Genomic DNA, 17,670 nt, shown 5'->3' on the forward strand with positions numbered 1-17,670 from the left:
AGAGGTGCCGACTGTAGCAGCTCTCCGGACTTCGCGTGCAGTGTCCCGGGCACGTGAGACGGCTTGGCGGCCACCTCACTGCACTGCTGTCCGTGTTGTTGGGCAGGTGAGCGCCGCGGCCAAGGCCATCCTGGTGCACCTGCTGCAGGGCCGACTGAGGGTGACGGCGCCGACCTGGAACAAGTTCATCGAGGCCCTGTGCCCCGTCATCCCCGTGCTGCAGGTACACTGCGCTCACCCACCTGGGCCGCCGTTTCTGGTCGGTGAGCGAGGCTGGTTGAAACGCGTGCTGTCGGGGAGACAAGAGACGCTGGGGTGCTGTGTGTCTGGGTGTGAGGTTAAGAAGTGAGGCACTGGCCTTCAGCACCGACTGTGGGAAATAGAGCTCAGCCTCATGTAAAGGCTTATAGGCAAAGCTAACCATGCTTTTCAAGCAGACTTGATAGAATGAAACTGGCTTCGTGGATTCTACCTGTTTATGTATGGATTAGCGTGATAGGTTGATTACTGAGCTCTCAGAGAGCCAGCTTTGTAAGCAGCCCTTCTGGGCTCAGGTAAAGGAGTGAGGGGCATGCAGGGCCCCCCTCCCTTGGATGAGAAGGTGGGGAAGATGGGAAAGGCCACCCTCATGGGAGTGGTCCTTCAGAAGATAGAGCTGGGACCTCCAGCCAGCGCAAGACTGCTCCTGTCTTCCTGCAGGCGCTCCCGCTGTGTGTGCGGGGTGGGGGGTGCAGGGGGCAGCTCTGAAGATCTGCAGGGGCCCTATCCAGGGCAGCCCCACAGCTCAACTCCTGGAGAAAAATTAGCACGTGTCAGGAGGGTTGGCACATTTTGCTGAAGTTCTCCAGTATTATTTTTTAAATACAGTTGAGTGCAGGCTTCTTACTTCATGTTGGTTATTTTGAAAAGTCCTTATTCAACTGAATTGAAAGAAATTTGTGAGTTGCCTGACAGGTCAGCAGAGTTTCTTATTCTCTCAAGGTAAAGAATCAAGCAGCATGTTATGTGTACAGTCAAATCATAACTTGCCTCTTGATGAAATCTGTTAGGGCTACGCCGACACTGAAGACCCTCTGGGGAACTGCATCCTCCACCTCAGCAGAGAGAGTCCGGAGACCGACGAAGGGGTGCTCCCCTCTGCCACCCGGCTGAAGTCCATGCTGCGGCTCCTGCTGGTGAAGAAGCCCTCGTAAGTAGAAGGTCCTCTGAGTGTGCGAGGCCATGGGAGCGTTCTGGGAAATGAGTGAATCCGTGTGGAACCAGAGAAGGTCAGGGAGAGTGCTGCTTTCATCAGAGGGCCCCGTGGGCAGTCTTGTGGACGCTTTCCTTGGTGCCCCATCCTCCTCCAGCCTTGTGGCCAGGCCCGCCCTTTTGTGGCCCCACTGCGCTCACTGCTGGTCACAGCGCTGTTGCAGGCGGGGTGGAGCCGGGCACAGAAGCAGATGGCAGGAACTGTAGAGTGTTTGCACTTTCTTCTCTTTAGAAATCTTTAGCCTCCTGGAGTGAAACTTCTCCAATGAAATATTTTTTCTGAAAACTAAAGTTTTTCATGAAAGTGTGGTGGACCAGTTGCCTCACATATCAGGGTCTGTTGTTGCTGTTCACCCGCTCAGATGTGTCTTGACTCTGCAACCCCATGGATTGCATCATGCCAGGCTTCCCTGTCCATCACCAGCTCCCGGAGCTTACCAACGTGTGGGTATATTTTCATCTTGTTTAGCTTGTCCTCTTACTAGGCAAACTGAAGAAGTGCCCTTTCCTCCACCATTCGTGTGTCATTTTAACTAAAAGAGGAGGAGAGAAGGATTGTCTTTCTTCCTTCTTGGTCAGTGCAGCATGACTCTACTGTTACTCTCTTGGTGTAGCAGGGGTTAGATTTTCTCTCACCAAGAAGAGAAAAAACACTTAAATGTCCAGATGGATCAGCAGTGATGACGAGAAAGGACCAGCTGGAAAGGCTGGGGGACACAGACAGACGTTCTCTTGACGATGGGTAATTTTGTTTTCCCCTTACCTAGTCAGGATGATACAGTGGCTTCTTTGTAAACAGGCAGTCAGACGACAAAATAAGGAAGTAGATGAAATAAAGTAAATGATAAAGAGAATGGAAGGAGGAAAATAGGGACATTGTAAGAGCATGTGTATTGTGCAGAGAGGAACCTGTGGGTGATGCTGGAGCTGGTGGGGCAGATGGGGTTAGTGTGCGTGTGCTCCTCGGGATTGGGCTTCTGCAAGTGCTCGCTAGTCAGTGTCTTTATTACTACTATGCTCATTTAGCACTCCCTTCCTCAAATTTGGTGATTTAGCAAAACAGATGTTTATTTCCGGATCGCCTTTCCTGGCCCAAAGTCTCCAGGTAAACAGAAACACTGTTCTCAGGCAGGACGTTCTAGGGACTTAGAGATCCCCTCCCAGGAGCCAAGGGTTTGGGTAAGGTAATTCTCAGTTACACACAGCTTAAAGCAGTGTAAATCAGTGCATAATTGTTTTCATTATTTGACTAATCCTCTCTCATCTCATCAGACCATAAACTCCATTAGGCAGGAACGCTGTCCACTGGCTAATCTTTACATCCTCAGACCTTCATTGACCACCTTGGGGATAAATATGCTCAAAATATATTCATTGAAAGAAACAAGTGTAGGGAAATAATCGGATACTGGTGCTCTTGCTAAACCTAAGAAAATGCGAAGTTTATCTCCAGAGGAAGAGATGCCTAGATCCATGCTTGCCGTGTTCCCCGCTAGCCTTTTCCCTGGGGGTGGTGGCTGCCCCTGCACCAGTGACCCCAGACACTAATGCAGGGCATGGGCCCAAAAGAAGAGCGTCATGTGGGTGACACAGCAGAGGGGAAAGGGAGCTTTACCTGACTTCCCACACCATCTGGAGCAAATATTTGCCCTTCAAAGATGGTACCTGCTCATAATACAGTAAATTCCTGCTTTCTGTTGATTTGGGAAGTACTTGGGAAACAGTGTCAGGCTTTATTTTTTTGGGCTCCAAAATCACTGCAGATGGTGATTGTAGCCATGAAATTAAAAGACACATGTATACCTGTGGTAGATTCATTTTGATATATGGCAAAACCAATACAATATTGTAAAGTTAAATAAAATAAAAAAAATAAAAGACACTTACTCCTTGGAAGAAAAGTTATGACCAACCTAGATAGCATATTGAAAAGCAGAGACATTACTTTGCCAACAAAGGTCCATCTAGTCAAGGCTATGGTTTTTCCAGTGGTCATGTATGGATGTGAGAGTTGGACTGTGACGAAAGCTGAGTGCCAAAGAATTGATGCTTTTGAATTGTGGTGTCGGAGAAGACTCTTGAGAGTCCCTTGGACTGCAAGGAAATCCAACCAGTCCATTCTGAAGGAGATCAGCCCTGGGATTTCTTTGGAAGGAATGATGCTAAAGCTGAAACTCCAGTACTTTGGCCACCTCATGCAAAGAGTTGAAAAGACTCTGATGGTCTTCTCATTGGAAAAGACTCTGATGCTGGGAGGGATTGGGGGCAGGAGGAGGAGGGGACGACAGAGGATGAGATGACTTGATGGCATCACTGACTCGATGGATGTGAGTCTGAGTGAACTCTGGGAGTTGGTGATGGACAGGGAGGCCTGGCGTGCTGCGATTCATGGGGTCGCAAAGAGAGTCGGAAACGACTGAGTGACTGAACTGAACTGGGGACCGTGGTTGGCTGTAACCTGGCAGCACACAACACAGACATGACACGGGCTGTCTAGAACTGGGCATGTAACTGAGAAGAGAGATCATGTCAGTCATACTTCATTACTAATTGTAACAAAGTGAGATCAGTGGTGGGGACTTCAGGGTGACGGAAAACAGGCTTGCTGTGGTAGGGAGGCCTGCGCGGGTGTGCAGGTTTTAACTGTAGTCTTCCATGTGGAATCTGAAACCTGGAACTCGGATTACTGCTTAGAATGTCCTGGTGTCCATGTAGTTCAAGAACCTGTCTCAGTATCCTTCAGCTCATTGCTGCTTGTCAACTTGATGATTCTAGTTTTGCATTTCAGTTGGTGATGGACAGTGAGGCCTGGCGTGCTGTGGTTCATGGGGTCGCAAAGAGTCAGACACGACTGAGCGACTGAACTGAACTCAACTAATAGTGTGCAGCAGCCAGCCTTTTCTTGAAATCTTCTACCTTCGCACTCAACTGGCTTTAAAGCTAATCGTCCAGATAAAATAGAGTTTTGATGGGAGCTGGAAGTATTTGCATTTTCATATTTGAGGGGATCTATTTCACTCCGAGTATCTCACTTTAGCTATTAATATGATTACTCTCTTGGAGGTTCGACCTGTTGTCTGGACTGTGTTCTTGCGTCTGTGATAGTTTTCATGATTGAGATAGATCACTTGACATGGAGGCTGGAGTCAGGATTTTTAATTTTTAATTTGGAGTTGAGGCGATATTGACTGTGAACTTTGCAGTCACAGTGAGTCTGCATCTTCTCTTGTAATTATCAGTTATTCTTTATTTCTGCTGTCTATTTATACATGTAAAATGCAGGAATAATTGTAGACATACAGTAAATATTTTAATAGAAAAAGTAAAATGTCATTCATAATTTCGGTATAGTAGAAAATGAAAAAGTGAAAGTGTTAGTCACTCAGTCGTGTCTGCTCTTTGTGACCCCATGGATTGTAGCCTGCCAGGCTCCTTTGTCAATGGAATTCTCCAGGCAAGAGTACCAGAGTGAGTATCCATTTCCTTCTCCAGGGGATCATCCCAACCCAGGGATCAAACCTGTGTCTCCAGCACTGCAAACAGATTCTTTACCATCTAATCCACAAAGGAAGCATAAGCATAGCTGATACTTGTGTTGATTTGTAATAATTCTTTGTGATTATGGACCTTTCTAATTTCTACACTTTTTTTTTTTAGCCATTTATATTCAGTTTATGTTACAAAATATTGACTTAAAAACTTTGTTTCTGCAGGGTCCGGGTGCTGGCATTAAAGCTCTTAGCATCTCACCTCACAAGGGAAGAGGGGTCTGAGACCAAGCGCCCTTCAATAGATGCCAGAGTTCTCTCCAGAGTTACTAATTTATTTATTGTGAAAAAACCTATTGAACTCAAATTGGATGACCGAAGAGAACTGATGATTAAGGTGCCTCTAACTTTCAAGTTTATTCATTTGTTTATAACTGTGTTATCTAGTCTGTGTTATGTTCTTTATTCCATTATACATCAGATAGGGAGAGAAGTGGTAGCTTCACGTGTGAAGTTGAAGTTGTATCCTGGCTTTTTCTGGCTTCTGGATACATTTGTTTGTTGAACAGATATTTCTTGACTGCCCACTGTATGCCAGGCATCATGTCCCTTTTCATTGAGAATATACGCTGGAAAGGCAAATTCATTTGAATAGAATCTTAAACACAGCATAAGGCTAATCTCGAGGAAAGAAATTCTGTGATGACTCTTAAAAACAAATGTCACTGACATAAAAACTATTCTTTCTCTTCTCTTGGAAATATTCAAAAAAGAAAATATTCCTATGATAAAATTTTTCAGCCTTTTCATCACAGGAAAAGAATATAGAAGGCAAAGGTAGTTTCTCTTAAATGTTACAGTGGTTCTGAGGTATTTTTGTTAATCTCTTTTTCTGAATCTTTGGCTTTTCCCCCTCTCTTCAGAGGTTTAGCCTTCATCTCCTGTCTGCCCAGGGCTGCACCCGAATCATGGCGGACCTGTGGGATCAGTAACAGCTCGTGTCGGTTATCTCCCTTGGTTCATTCCCAGGTTTCATAGCTTCTCCTGGGGCTCCAAGTGTGCAGTCTGGCAGTTTTTATTCAAGTTTAGACCAGCCCTTGAGGCCTGTGGCAGCGCTGTAGAGCCACACATAATACAGTGGATTTTTTAAAATGGGGAAACACGTTCAGCGTTCTCCTAACCTGAGTGTTCGGGGCCATGTCATGGCCCTGACAGGTGGTTGGAGAACCTTCTATGGACCATACACCAGGTCCTGTTGGGGTTGTCCTGTGTACTGAGCCCCTGGTGTCGCTCCTGGCCCTGTGTGTGGTGTTGGGGAAGGAGTAGGTTCTAGAGCTCTCTTTCCCGAGTGCATGTTAGGGCTGCAGATGGCGGTGGGTGGGAGGATGGAAGAATGTGGTCTGAGTCCTTTTCTCTCCCCTGCTCCTGTTGTGTTCCGTGTCCTCAGACTCTCCTGGCAGGAAGCGACGTCCGGGGGCTGGTACGGGGCAGGGGCTGGTCGGAGAGCTGGGCAGCCTGCCTCAGAGAGCTCTCTGCTCCAGGGTGCTTGAGAGGGGAAGGGGAGCGGGCCAGGGGAACTCAGCTGGTGGCCCCTGGGAGCAGCAGAGAAACCCCGAGTCACATTGGGGTCGACTCACATATCTGGGGTTGCTGTTCTCAGGCTAGCAGGCTACCACCTGGAGTGATGTTGTGCAACTTGAACATTTTCTGTGAAATTGTTAAAAGTGGCTGCTAATGGGTTGTGAACAACTTCCTGGCAAAAATGTACATTAAGAGGAGAGGCTTATTTGACATGATGACTCTTTGTTTTAGATCTTAACTCCCTCTCTGACCTAGCACATCTTTCTTCCAAATATAAATATATTGATTACTTAAATAAGTTGGCTTTTGAGCTTTTCTTTTTATGGTATGAACTATAGAATGCTGTAGAATTTTACTGGAGAATTGAAAGTAGATGAAAAAATAATTTTTTTTTTCTTTTTGGTTTTCAGTTGGAGACTGTTGAAAAGGTGTATGGAATCTTTGTCTCAGATGATATTGATCTTGTTTTGAGAAAGTCAGCCGCAGAGCAGTTAGTGGTGATTATGCAAGGTACTGTCTGAGGAACATGCTGCTGAGGATGGAATTTCAGGGTGCTGCATACAGTGGTGCCGGGGGTTGGCAAACTGCTTTGTAGGCCATTCTGACCTGTGGCCTGTTTCTCTTAACAGCCTTCAAGTTAAGGGTGATGTTTACATTTTTAACAAATGTGCAACAAAGGCCATATGTGGCCCACAAAGCCTGATATATTTACTATCTAGTTCTTTACAGAAAAAGTTTGCTGACCTCTGGTCTGGATTATCATTATTTAACCTATGGAATGTCATTTGATATGTTGATAGAATTCAAACAGTAAATTGCATCTTCCTTTCTCACTTTACCTAGTATGTGGTGTTCTGTTTGTTCCGTCTTGCTTAAAGAAATAAATCAAATCGTACTTTTTGGGTAGGTAAGATAAAAATAATGTACTGTGACTATGTATTTTCTTTAAAGGTTTATTTTTAAAAAAGAAGTAGCAGAATGTACTCTTACCTTGTTTGTAGTGTTGTTATTCTTAGTTTTTAGTTTTTTCTCATATGTGATGTGTGTAATTTATTGTTAATGTTTGAAAGAAGTACCTTTGCATTTACATAAAAGGATTTTTTTCAACTTGGAAGGTGGAATATGATGAATATGATGAATGTTAACATCCTGATTGGGATGAGAGAGTAACGTGGAAAGGCATATCCAACATATTTGTGGTTTTAATAACAGTAGTAGAAACTACAGAAAATCAGGCTCAAGCAAATGTGGAAAGCCTCTGCTAAGAAATTAAAAAAAGGTTTTAGAGAGTATTCTTTTGGTATTGTCTAGTATTTCAAAAAGAAAGCTCATAATTTGGCATGCACTGTATTGGAGGGTAGTGGAGCTGCCTTTTAAAGTGGCAGTTGAAGATAGTTACAGTGATAGCTACTAATTCAATATTAACTTTATGTTTGTATGTTTTTCTTAATGAGAATATGGGGGGACAAATTAAGAAAATGTGTCTGCAAGTTATGAAATACTTGTATCTAACTTAGAAGCAATGAGAGTTTTTGGTCCTAATGATGTCTCTAGTACCTGTGTGTGTGTACATCTTAGTCTTTTAGGGCTGCTGTAATAGAATACCACAGACTAGGTGATTTATAAACAACAGAAATTTATTCTCACAGTTCTGGAGGCTGAAAGTCCAAGGTTACGGTGCTGTACATTCAGTGTCTGGTGAGGGCCTGTTTCTTGGTTCATAGTTGGCTGTCTTCCTCCTGTGTCCTCACATGGAGAAGGGGCAACAAAGCTCTCCTCTTTTTATCAAGACACTAATCTCATTCACGAAGCCTCCACCCTCATGATTGGTGACCTCCCAGAAACCCCACATCTTGGAACCTCCACTTTAGAGACTGGCTTTCACACAGATGAGCTCTGTGGGGACACAGACACTCAGACCGTGCCAGTGTGTGCACACGCATATCCGCACGAATACGTTTATTGGACAAGAGTCCATGTTCTTTAGAAATATTTAGAGTATGTTACAGACCCTTTCTTTTGTATTTGCTATTAAGAGTTTGGGATTAAAGAACTTGTGTTAATAGAAAAATCATGTTGCAAGTGATATTTACACATTTGCTTGTAGAGAATCTAAACGTTTTGAGATGATGGATTTGGAAAAGAGAAGAAATGCCAATGAAAGAACCTAAAATAATGTTCCATGTACAAATTAAAGGAGTCATTTGTATATTTAAAATTCTGGTACTTTTCAGAATCTGACTAGTTCATTTAATGATTCTTTTTAAAATAGTTTCTTTACATTATAGAAGACGTTCTTGTTACTTAAAAGTTCTCAAATTGTTGAGATGTGTATAAAGTAAAAAGTTTAAGCTGTCATTCTCTAATTTTCAACTATTTTTAACAGTTTGAAAGTTGTGTAGATGTCTGTTCTGTATTTTTAAGACTATAGAAAATGTTCTTTAATTTTTAATAACTTTTTTTTTGGTCTACAGATATTAAAATGCATGCTGTGGTGAAAAAATTGTGCCTAGTTGACAAGATAATTGAGTATTTAAGTGAATGTGTGGGTCAGGATGGTGAGGTAAGACATATTTTTACAGACTGCTGTTTTTATTAATTAAATTTGAAATGAATTCACTTGGATTTGGATGAGTTCTTGGAGTGTCAGTCTTGAATAACACCCACGACCTGTTCATTTTTTTTTTTTTTAATTTCTTAGAAGTGAGGTCTCTAAAGGAAAAGTAACCTTAAAATTTATATTAGATGTATAAGCATAAGTATATACAAAACTTACTTTTAGTGGAAAACAATTCTTAATGTTTGCATTTTAGTTTCACATAACTTTGGTGAAAAAGCATGAATTTAGAATAAGATAATGTTATATTTTGGAGCTTCCCAGGTGGCACAGCTGGAAGGAATCTGCCTGTAATGCAGGTTTGATCCCTGGGTGGGGAAGGTTCCCCTGGAGGAGGAAATGGCAACCCACTGCAGTATTCTTGCCTGGAGAATCCCATGGACAGAGGAGCCTGGCGGGCTACAGTCCATGGGATCACAAAGAGTCGGACATGACTGAGCACACACGCACGCACACACATATGCAAAGTATATTTTATCTCATCTTAAAACTGATGACCATAGATAGCTGTGTTTCCCCCGCCGGCCAGGTGGTGGAGTGTTTGGTTCAGCCGAGCCTCATGCTCCTGAGGAAGGTCCTCTGTGCCGACCCGGTCCTGCGAGTTTCTCTGTCCCAGAAGACTTCTGTCCTGACCCTGCTCTTCAGAGGTACATAAATTCTGATAGTAAGGAGCTCAGTCTTAAGCTTTAAGTGTTTATTCTTTAACTGTAGGTGACATTTACTTTCTACTTTACTAACAGAATACCAAAGTGGGTATGCTGCTAAAAGAACCCATTGCAGTGGAAAACGTTTAACACTTTTGTGGCAATTTTCTTAAAATCCTGTTTCAGAGTAGGCCTCACAGCTGGGAGGGCTGCAGCCTCTGACGGCTCCCCGCGCGGTGAGGTGGCTGTCGGGGGCGGTCAGCTCCCACCTGCAGGGCGAGGGGCTAAAGCAGCTGTCAGCACTGCCTTCTTTCCAGCATCTGTTTCCTCTCTGTTGTTTGATTTTGTGCCTTTAGATCTGACGCTTTGCTGCGATAACTGCTCACATCCTTAAACTGGCCTAGAGGGTATATATATAAACCCAGTCTGTGGGGAGTGGGAACTAGACCATCCTGAATGGCTCTGAGCATTAATGTATTATATTACATTTTATAAAGTGTGTGTGTGTTTTTTTTTAACCCCTTTCAGTTTGGTTGTAATTGAGTAACGTATTTAGATGGGAAAACTCCATGTAATTTTGTTCTCTTTTTAAATTTTTCTTGCCTTTTCTGACTGTTCTCAGTAGAGAGCTTGGTAACATTATATGCTGTTTTCTTTCCTAGAAGTGTAGGCCACTGCTTTTAAATATTCTACAAGAAATGTCTTGATCGGATGTCTCAATATGTTTAACCTTGTCAGTTATTAAGCATATTAAGAGATAAATGATACTTATGTTCAAAATATCCTTAGAATATAGTCATTTTATTTTAGCATTTTCTTGTCTTCTAATGATTCCTGCTTGCCAAGTTAATAGGACACAGTTTAAATAATATTGATAAAGCTTCTAACCAGGTAAAGTTCTAGAGACTCAGAGTGTTCAGCTTCATATATTTTGAGTAGTGTGTAAGATTTTATAATTTTTTTTATAGATTGATGTGGAAGAGTAGCAGTTATGGATCTGTAGTTTTCCTTCATCTCATTAATAATTATCTTCCTATTAACGTCATTCAGCAGAACTTAATTCCAGTTTACCATTTCTTTATGATTTTGATTTAAATTATTCAAGCAGTCAACTAATTATGAGTGCCTGTTAGATTCAAAGGTGTTTTCTAAGCTAACATAATCTACCCTTTTTAATACTTTTTCTGTCTCATTGATGTTTCCAATCATTACTTAATTGAGTCTGAGAATAAATGATAGTATCTCTCATTAATGAATTTAGTTTCAGGGCAAAGTTAGTTTTTTACCTAGGTACTCAACAAGGAAAATTCGTTACTCAGCAGACGTTCGTTGACTGCATGCAGTGTGCTAGACCAGTCGTGTCTGTATCCTCCGAATGTACCACACCAGAACCTCTGTTAACAAGCCCTGCAGAGATCGCAGAGATGAGAAAGGTTGAGAGCCACTGTTTTAGTAATGGCAGTTTGTCTGGGTTAACACTGCATTTCTCTGAGGATGGCATGTCTTCTTTTAGAGTTAAGATATTTTAAATTTGAGGCTCATTCTTTTTTGAGGTGAAAATATAAAGTTATGCTTCTTTTTATTTCGCAGTTTCCTTGATATTTCATGAAGATTGTACCATTGTGACTGAAGTTGGAGCATTGTTTTGTCTTCTGTTATTTGATGAAGTATCAAGAATGGATATGTGGTGAGCTATAAGAGTTTTAAACGAATTTTGCTCTGAAATATCTAAGGTTTCTGATGCAGTCTTGCAGCAATACATGGAAATTTCTGACTTAGGAAGCTTATGCTTTCCATGGTAGATATATGTGGTATGATATTTGGTTTGAGTAAGCAGTATTAAAAAGCACATTGGCTCAAAAAGTCACCCAGAACTTTACTTTTGAACATCACTAAGTACAAAATTTAATAATTACTATACTATCATAAATGCATTTTTAAGTATATACTCTCAATTTTGTGTTTTTTTTTTTTTTCTTGAATATTTAATTTTAAAAACCTTGGGGAAGATGTTTAGGATGGTAGTATCTGATTAACACTGACCTTGAGCAGGATTACTGGGAGGGAGACACGGAGGCCACCTGCCAGGATAGCACTTGCATCGTCTGAGTCATTTCTTATATGGACTTCTTAAAGAAAAGCATTGTTTGCTCTTTATAAGTAGGTTGGGGAGTGGCGCCGTGTTGTAACTGGACTGAATGACAGAATCGGGTGCAGCTCTTCATCTGAGCGTCGGTCGAGGAGGGGAAGCGGGTAGTGTTTGTTCGACATGACGACGATCCACTCAGTTGTCTCTTTGCTTTTCTGTTTCTGCTGTGAAATAGGTCTGATAGTCCTTCCTGCACACCATCTTCACCATCAGTCTTCAGTCTGCCTGTTTCAGTTTCTAGAAGGTAAACAATTTCTTCCTTCGATTTTCTCGAAGGTAAAATACTGGTACTGAAAGGGAAATAAGAATCTGTGGTTTGTTAAAGTTTCACCTAGCTTTTCATCACATGCCTTGTAGCGCTTTCATGTCTCCTTCGTAAGGGGGCTTCTGAGGGCTCAGTAGGTGTGCATCCCCCGTCACCAGATATTTGGTTTGATGCTGTTCACGTCTACGGAAAGCTTGAGAGAACCGCGCAGTGAACACTCACATACCCTGCAGTCTACATTCAGCAGCTGTTAAGATGTAGGTCTTCCTTCCTTCTTCCCTCTCTCCCGCTCTCTCAATACATTTATCTATTTTTATGTGATCTTTTTTCCCAACCAGTTTAAAGATAAGTTTCAGACATAATCTTACTTCCCTCCCAATTATTCCAACGTATACCTCCTTAAATTAAGATGTTATCTTATATAACCACTGTATCATGAATGGTCACATTTAAGAAAATCAAAAGTAATTCTGTAATTTGATCCAGTTTCTCTAATTATATCCAAAATATCCTTCATGGATTTTTTTTTTTAAAGCAAGATCCAATCAGGTCATGAATTACATTTGGTATTCATCTTTCTTTAGACTTTTTAAAAAGTAAATTTTTTTTTATGGACGTGTACACAAAGTTTACAAATCACAAATTTTTCCAGATAAATACATGCATGTATCTAACACACAGATTAAGGTACAAAATATTACTAGCATGCTGGAAACCACGTTCATGCTTCTTCCTTACCTTCCAGTGCCCACAAAGGTAATTCTACTTTCATTTCTGTTATTATACATTGTTCTTGCACTTTATAAAGTATATTCTTCTCTTTGGCTTCTTTTGTTCCACTTGGGGAGCTTTGTCTGTGTCACGTCGTGAAGCACTATTGGGTTTATTTTCACTGCTGTATAGTATTCTGTGTGAGAGTATACAGCTGTGTAGTTTACATTCTACCACTGATGGACACTGGGTTGTTTTCTGTTTGGGGCTACTATGAATAAATGACTGCTAAGAATATTCTTGAACATATATGGATCAGAGGGCATTTACACGTTTAGCTTTAGTAGGTGCTCCTAAACAGTATTCCAGAGTGGTGCACTGGAAGCACCAGAGTGATTCAGCCTCCCAGCTCCAGTGTAGCAGTCCCTGCCGTTCTACCCATATATATTAATACAACGTCCGGATCCCCACCAGGCACGTCCATCATTCATCTTTGATTTCCCTATCTCAGACCTTGCGTTAACCATTTCTCTGAGGAGTCCTGGTTACTCCTAAGGAAAATTCCAATTTTTAAAATTTATCTTTTCTTAAATGATGCAGTCTCATTTGTATATAGAGTCCTACCTTGGTCTCTTTTATTGAGATGCTTGAAGTGAAGAAGCACACTAAAGTTTCTCTTAGAAATCCTACTCAAGGGTGTTTACCTGACATTAGTTACAAATAAGTGAATTAGGAATTTGGGATTTATTTTATTAGCAAAATTCTTCTTTAACATTTGAGATGCTAGACATTGCTGTACTGCTAAACACTGTGAAATTAACTTTAAGAGATGCTGCTATTGAATATTTCTTAGATCTAAAAATATTTCTAGGTTCTCTTGGTAACACAGAGTGATTGAGTTTATTGATGATGCCACTGTGTTCTCAAGCGAAAATAGTTAAGCTGTGATTCTGTCCCTTATTGACTGCTGTGAACACGGGCAATTCATTCGGCCTCTTTAAGTCTCATTTTGATCATTTGCCGTCTGTAAGTCCCATTTTGATCATGTGTAAAATGGGTATCATACTGCCATGCCAGGTAACTGAGTAAAAGGTAACGTGCATTGTTAGCACACAGTAGACATTTGTGTTTCAGTTGAACACCACGTGTGTGTCGTTCACTGTAGCCACGGGCCTTGATTTCAGGGGGTGTCAGTTCCCTCTGCAAACACCTCTAATACAACAAGGACTGTGGTAAATTCTCAGGGAATTGTTCAGTCAAGTGTTCTGGGAAGTGTGGAGGAGGGCAGAAGGATAAAGCGTGACAGCTGCTCGGAATCGGGGCCATGAGAGAGATCTTCGTGTTATTGTAAAGTGGGAGGCGTAGAACTGACTCTCCTTTGTGGCTCACCATTTTGAGTAGCATTTAAGAATTTAAAAGTTTGTGATTATTTTTATTCCTTTTCTTCAGGTATCATCTACCAGTGCATGTACTTGGCCACCATGCCGTGAGTCCTTACTCCATGGTTTTGCCGTTATCTGCTGACTCTTTGGCCTTGAAGCCGGTATCAGATATGCTGAGGATGGCTTGGAACCTGTCGTGGTATCACGGGAGTGACAATGTGTTGAAGCAAGTGAACTCCGAAGCTGAAATCCAGGAGTAAGTGTGACACATGTAGAAAAGCATTCACATTTAATTAATTTAATTAGGCCTTATTTTTCCTTTAGATCAAGTAGCCTTTTTGCTTATGGTCATCTGCTTTTTCACTGAAGATAATAATTTTTACTTTGTTTTATAGGTTGTATATATTTATTACTTTTAAAAAACTATCACACAAAGGAATTTCAACACATTGTTCTCTGCTGTTTTAGAGATTGTATAAAGTTGGGTTAGTTAGTAGATTAATTCACTAGGAAAAGTGCTCTGGGTTAGTGTAAAAGCTTAATAAGTCTGTGTGCATTTGGCATCATTACTGTGATGGTGAAGACTTCTAAATATATTGAAAATTAGTGTTTTTTTTTTGGATGAAAATTATTTTATATTTCTCCAAGCAGGAAAATGTCAATATAAATGTCCTCAAGCTACTGTGAAACCCTAATATTGACAGATACACACCAGATTTTCTTTTGGCCATGAGTCACCCTTTAATTAAAAGGAAACAAAGATAAAACAGAATTTGGGGGAGCTAGTTTAAAAATAATTGTTAGCTTTTATTTAAATAGCTTCTAATGCTCTTTGTTTAGATTTTTAGATACACTGAAGTTATCCACCGAGGACACTCTTACTCTGAAGATGACTCACACACCTAGTGGACTCAAGGACTGTCTCCGCTCCATCGTTCAGGCCACAGGCCACAGGGAAGTGAGGGCTGCCCTCACAAGGATGAGTTTTTATCTCCTAAATGACAGACTGTCTTTCAAGAGTGGCACTGGCCCCTGTGGGGTTACCCTGAAGTCCTTGTCTTGGCACACCACACTAAACAGGTCAGTGTCAGCTCCAGGTGCCGGGCCAGAGACCTGGACTGGATCATATTTGGGTTCCTCTCCATACATTTAAGATAAGAGCATGTGTTCTTATTGTCGGTATCGTGAGAGAGAAATGTGATTTTAGAAAGAAAAACTTAAGGATTTTTAATTATCTGTAATGCATATCTTTTCCAATGAGTCAACTCTTCGCATGAGGTGGCCAAAGTACTGGAGTTTCAGCTTGAGCATCATTCCTTCCAAAGAAATCCCAGGGCTGATCTCCTTCAGAATGGACTGGTTGGATCTCCTTGCAGTCCAAGGGACTCTCAAGAGTATTCTCCAGTACCACAGTTCAAAAGCATCAGTTCTTCAGCGCTCAGCCTTCTTCACAGTCCAACTCTCACATTCATACATGACCACTGGAAAAACCATAGCCTTGACTAGACGGACCTTTGTTGGCAAAGGAATGTCTCTGCTTTTCAATATGCTATCTAGGTTGGTCATAACTGTCCTTCCAAGGAGTAAGCGTCTTTTAATTTCATGGCTGCAGTCACCATCTGCAGTGATTTTGGAGCCCCCAAAAATAAAGTCTGACACTGTTTCCACTGTTTCCCTATCTATTTCCCATGAAGTGATGGGACCAGATGCCATGATCTTCGTTTTCTGAATGTTGAGCTTTAAGCCAACTTTTTCACTCTCCACTTTCACTTTCATCAAGAGGCTTTTTAGTTCTTCTTCCCTTTCTGCCATAAGGGTGGTGTCATCTGCATGTCTGAGGTTATTGATATGTCTCCTGGCAATCTTGATTCCAGCTTGTGCTTCTTCCAGTCCAGCGTTTCTCATGATGTACTCTGCATATAAGTTAAATAAGCAGGGTGACAATATACAGCCTTGACATACTCCTTTTCCTATTTGGAACCAGTCTGTTGTTCCATGTCCAGTTCTAACTGTTGCTTCCTGACCTGCATACAAATTTCTCAAGAGGCAGATCAAGACTCTGATGCTGGGAGGGATTGGGGGCAGGAGGAGAAGGGGACGACACAGGATGCAATGGCTGGATGGCGTCACTGACTCAATGGACATGAGTCTGGGTGAACTCCGGGAGTTGGTGATGGACAGGGAGGCCTGGCGTGCTGCGATTCATGGGGTCGCAGAGAGTCGGACACGACTGAACGACTGAACTGAACTGAACTGACTGAATGCATATCTTATAACAGCAAAAGAGAAAATTTGAACATAATTACTGCAGTTTGGAGTTACAAATAAATTGCTACAATTTTTTATAGATATTAAAGTTATCCTATTTTTAGGTCCTATCATAGGAAATCTTAGTTTATCTTACAAAAGGAAGTGATTAGGATAAGATGGGGTAAATAAACTGAATGCTTATCCTGTCCATATTATAAATGAGCTGAGATATCAGGGAATTGATTAAAGCCTTGGTAACCCTGGCTGTTTTATTTGCTTTTGCCTTTGTTTTGTTCTTAATTATCTCATTGATATTTTTACTCTGAATTTCATGAAATTGATAACCATGTGGAGGTCCTTTGATAGTTATTGGAAAACCCTGGCCTGTAAATTTAACATGTTTAACTGGTAGCAGATGGCTGCATTTGAAACAAGACTGATAAACAACTGTTGCCAGCAATTTTACATTTCAGTCTTCATATGACTTTAGTATAAAATGTATAACTTTCTGTTAAACAGAAAGTGTGCAGTTTTCAAAATGCAAGGTTTATACGCGTTTCTAAAACGTGGGTGCTCGTTTAGTGTAGCTCTCACAATTTGGATATCTAATTCGCCTTTTCTGGGGTGTGTGCTGGAGCCAGCTAGGACCACCTTGTTAGAGAGCTGTTTAAATTATCTGAATTTCTGCAAGTTAGTTGTTAAACACAACCAGTCTTAAAAATTATATTTTGTAAACTTATAGTCAAATTATATGAAAGATAAAGGTAACAATTATGCAAAGTCATCGCTTCCTAATTATTTTACAATATTTCAATGTTATCTGTGTTCTCGAAGCTGTTTATATGGATCTGCCTGTGTGATGAGAACGCTGTGTAATGGTGAGCTGCAGGCCTCCCCCCACAGCTGGGTGGTCCCATGGTGGATGGCAGGCAGACACGGCAGGGTATTTACACTGTAGAAATCGGCAAGCACAGCAAGTCAGCCTCCCCCTCACTGCTTAGCCACTTGTTAAATACTTATCTGCCACTTATTTTGAAGAACTAGAAACCATGGTTATGGTTTTCTTTTATCGTAGGTTTTTACAAGTTCTTCCTGCTTGCACTGAAGATGAGAAGCTGTTAATAGATATCATACATTTTCTCAGTAAGTTATTGAAGGAACAAAGGAAAAATGTACCTGTAGAACTTCTAAACTGGCTTCTAGAAGTACTTCTTAGACAAGTAAGTGCTGTTAAGGAATTTGAGTTTTAGGTTTGACAGATGATATATTTTATAAAGATTATTAATACTGTGTATGGAAATATGGAAAAGTATAATTTTTACATAGCTCATG

General features: G+C 41.3%; 1 protein-coding gene across 4 annotated transcripts in view; it reads left to right on the top strand.

Annotated features, from left to right (window-relative positions):
• The window catches only part of RTTN (rotatin), a 116,168-nt gene that overhangs the window by 32,236 nt on the left and 66,262 nt on the right, over window positions 1-17,670 (top strand). For all 4 annotated transcript variants that reach the window (XM_055559764.1, XM_055559766.1, XM_055559765.1 and 1 more), the window contains exons 16-26: window positions 107-223; window positions 1,050-1,189; window positions 4,965-5,136; window positions 6,731-6,830; window positions 8,795-8,883; window positions 9,467-9,584; window positions 11,172-11,268; window positions 11,906-11,974; window positions 14,156-14,344; window positions 14,929-15,168; window positions 17,414-17,558. In XM_055559764.1, coding sequence (XP_055415739.1) covers window positions 107-223; window positions 1,050-1,189; window positions 4,965-5,136; window positions 6,731-6,830; window positions 8,795-8,883; window positions 9,467-9,584; window positions 11,172-11,268; window positions 11,906-11,974; window positions 14,156-14,344; window positions 14,929-15,168; window positions 17,414-17,558 — 1,476 coding nt within the window. The remainder of the gene's footprint in view (window positions 1-106; window positions 224-1,049; window positions 1,190-4,964; window positions 5,137-6,730; window positions 6,831-8,794; window positions 8,884-9,466; window positions 9,585-11,171; window positions 11,269-11,905; window positions 11,975-14,155; window positions 14,345-14,928; window positions 15,169-17,413; window positions 17,559-17,670) is intronic.

This window comes from Bubalus kerabau, chromosome 21 (assembly GCF_029407905.1).
Source record: "Bubalus kerabau isolate K-KA32 ecotype Philippines breed swamp buffalo chromosome 21, PCC_UOA_SB_1v2, whole genome shotgun sequence".
NCBI classification, from domain to species: Eukaryota; Metazoa; Chordata; class Mammalia; order Artiodactyla; family Bovidae; genus Bubalus; species Bubalus kerabau.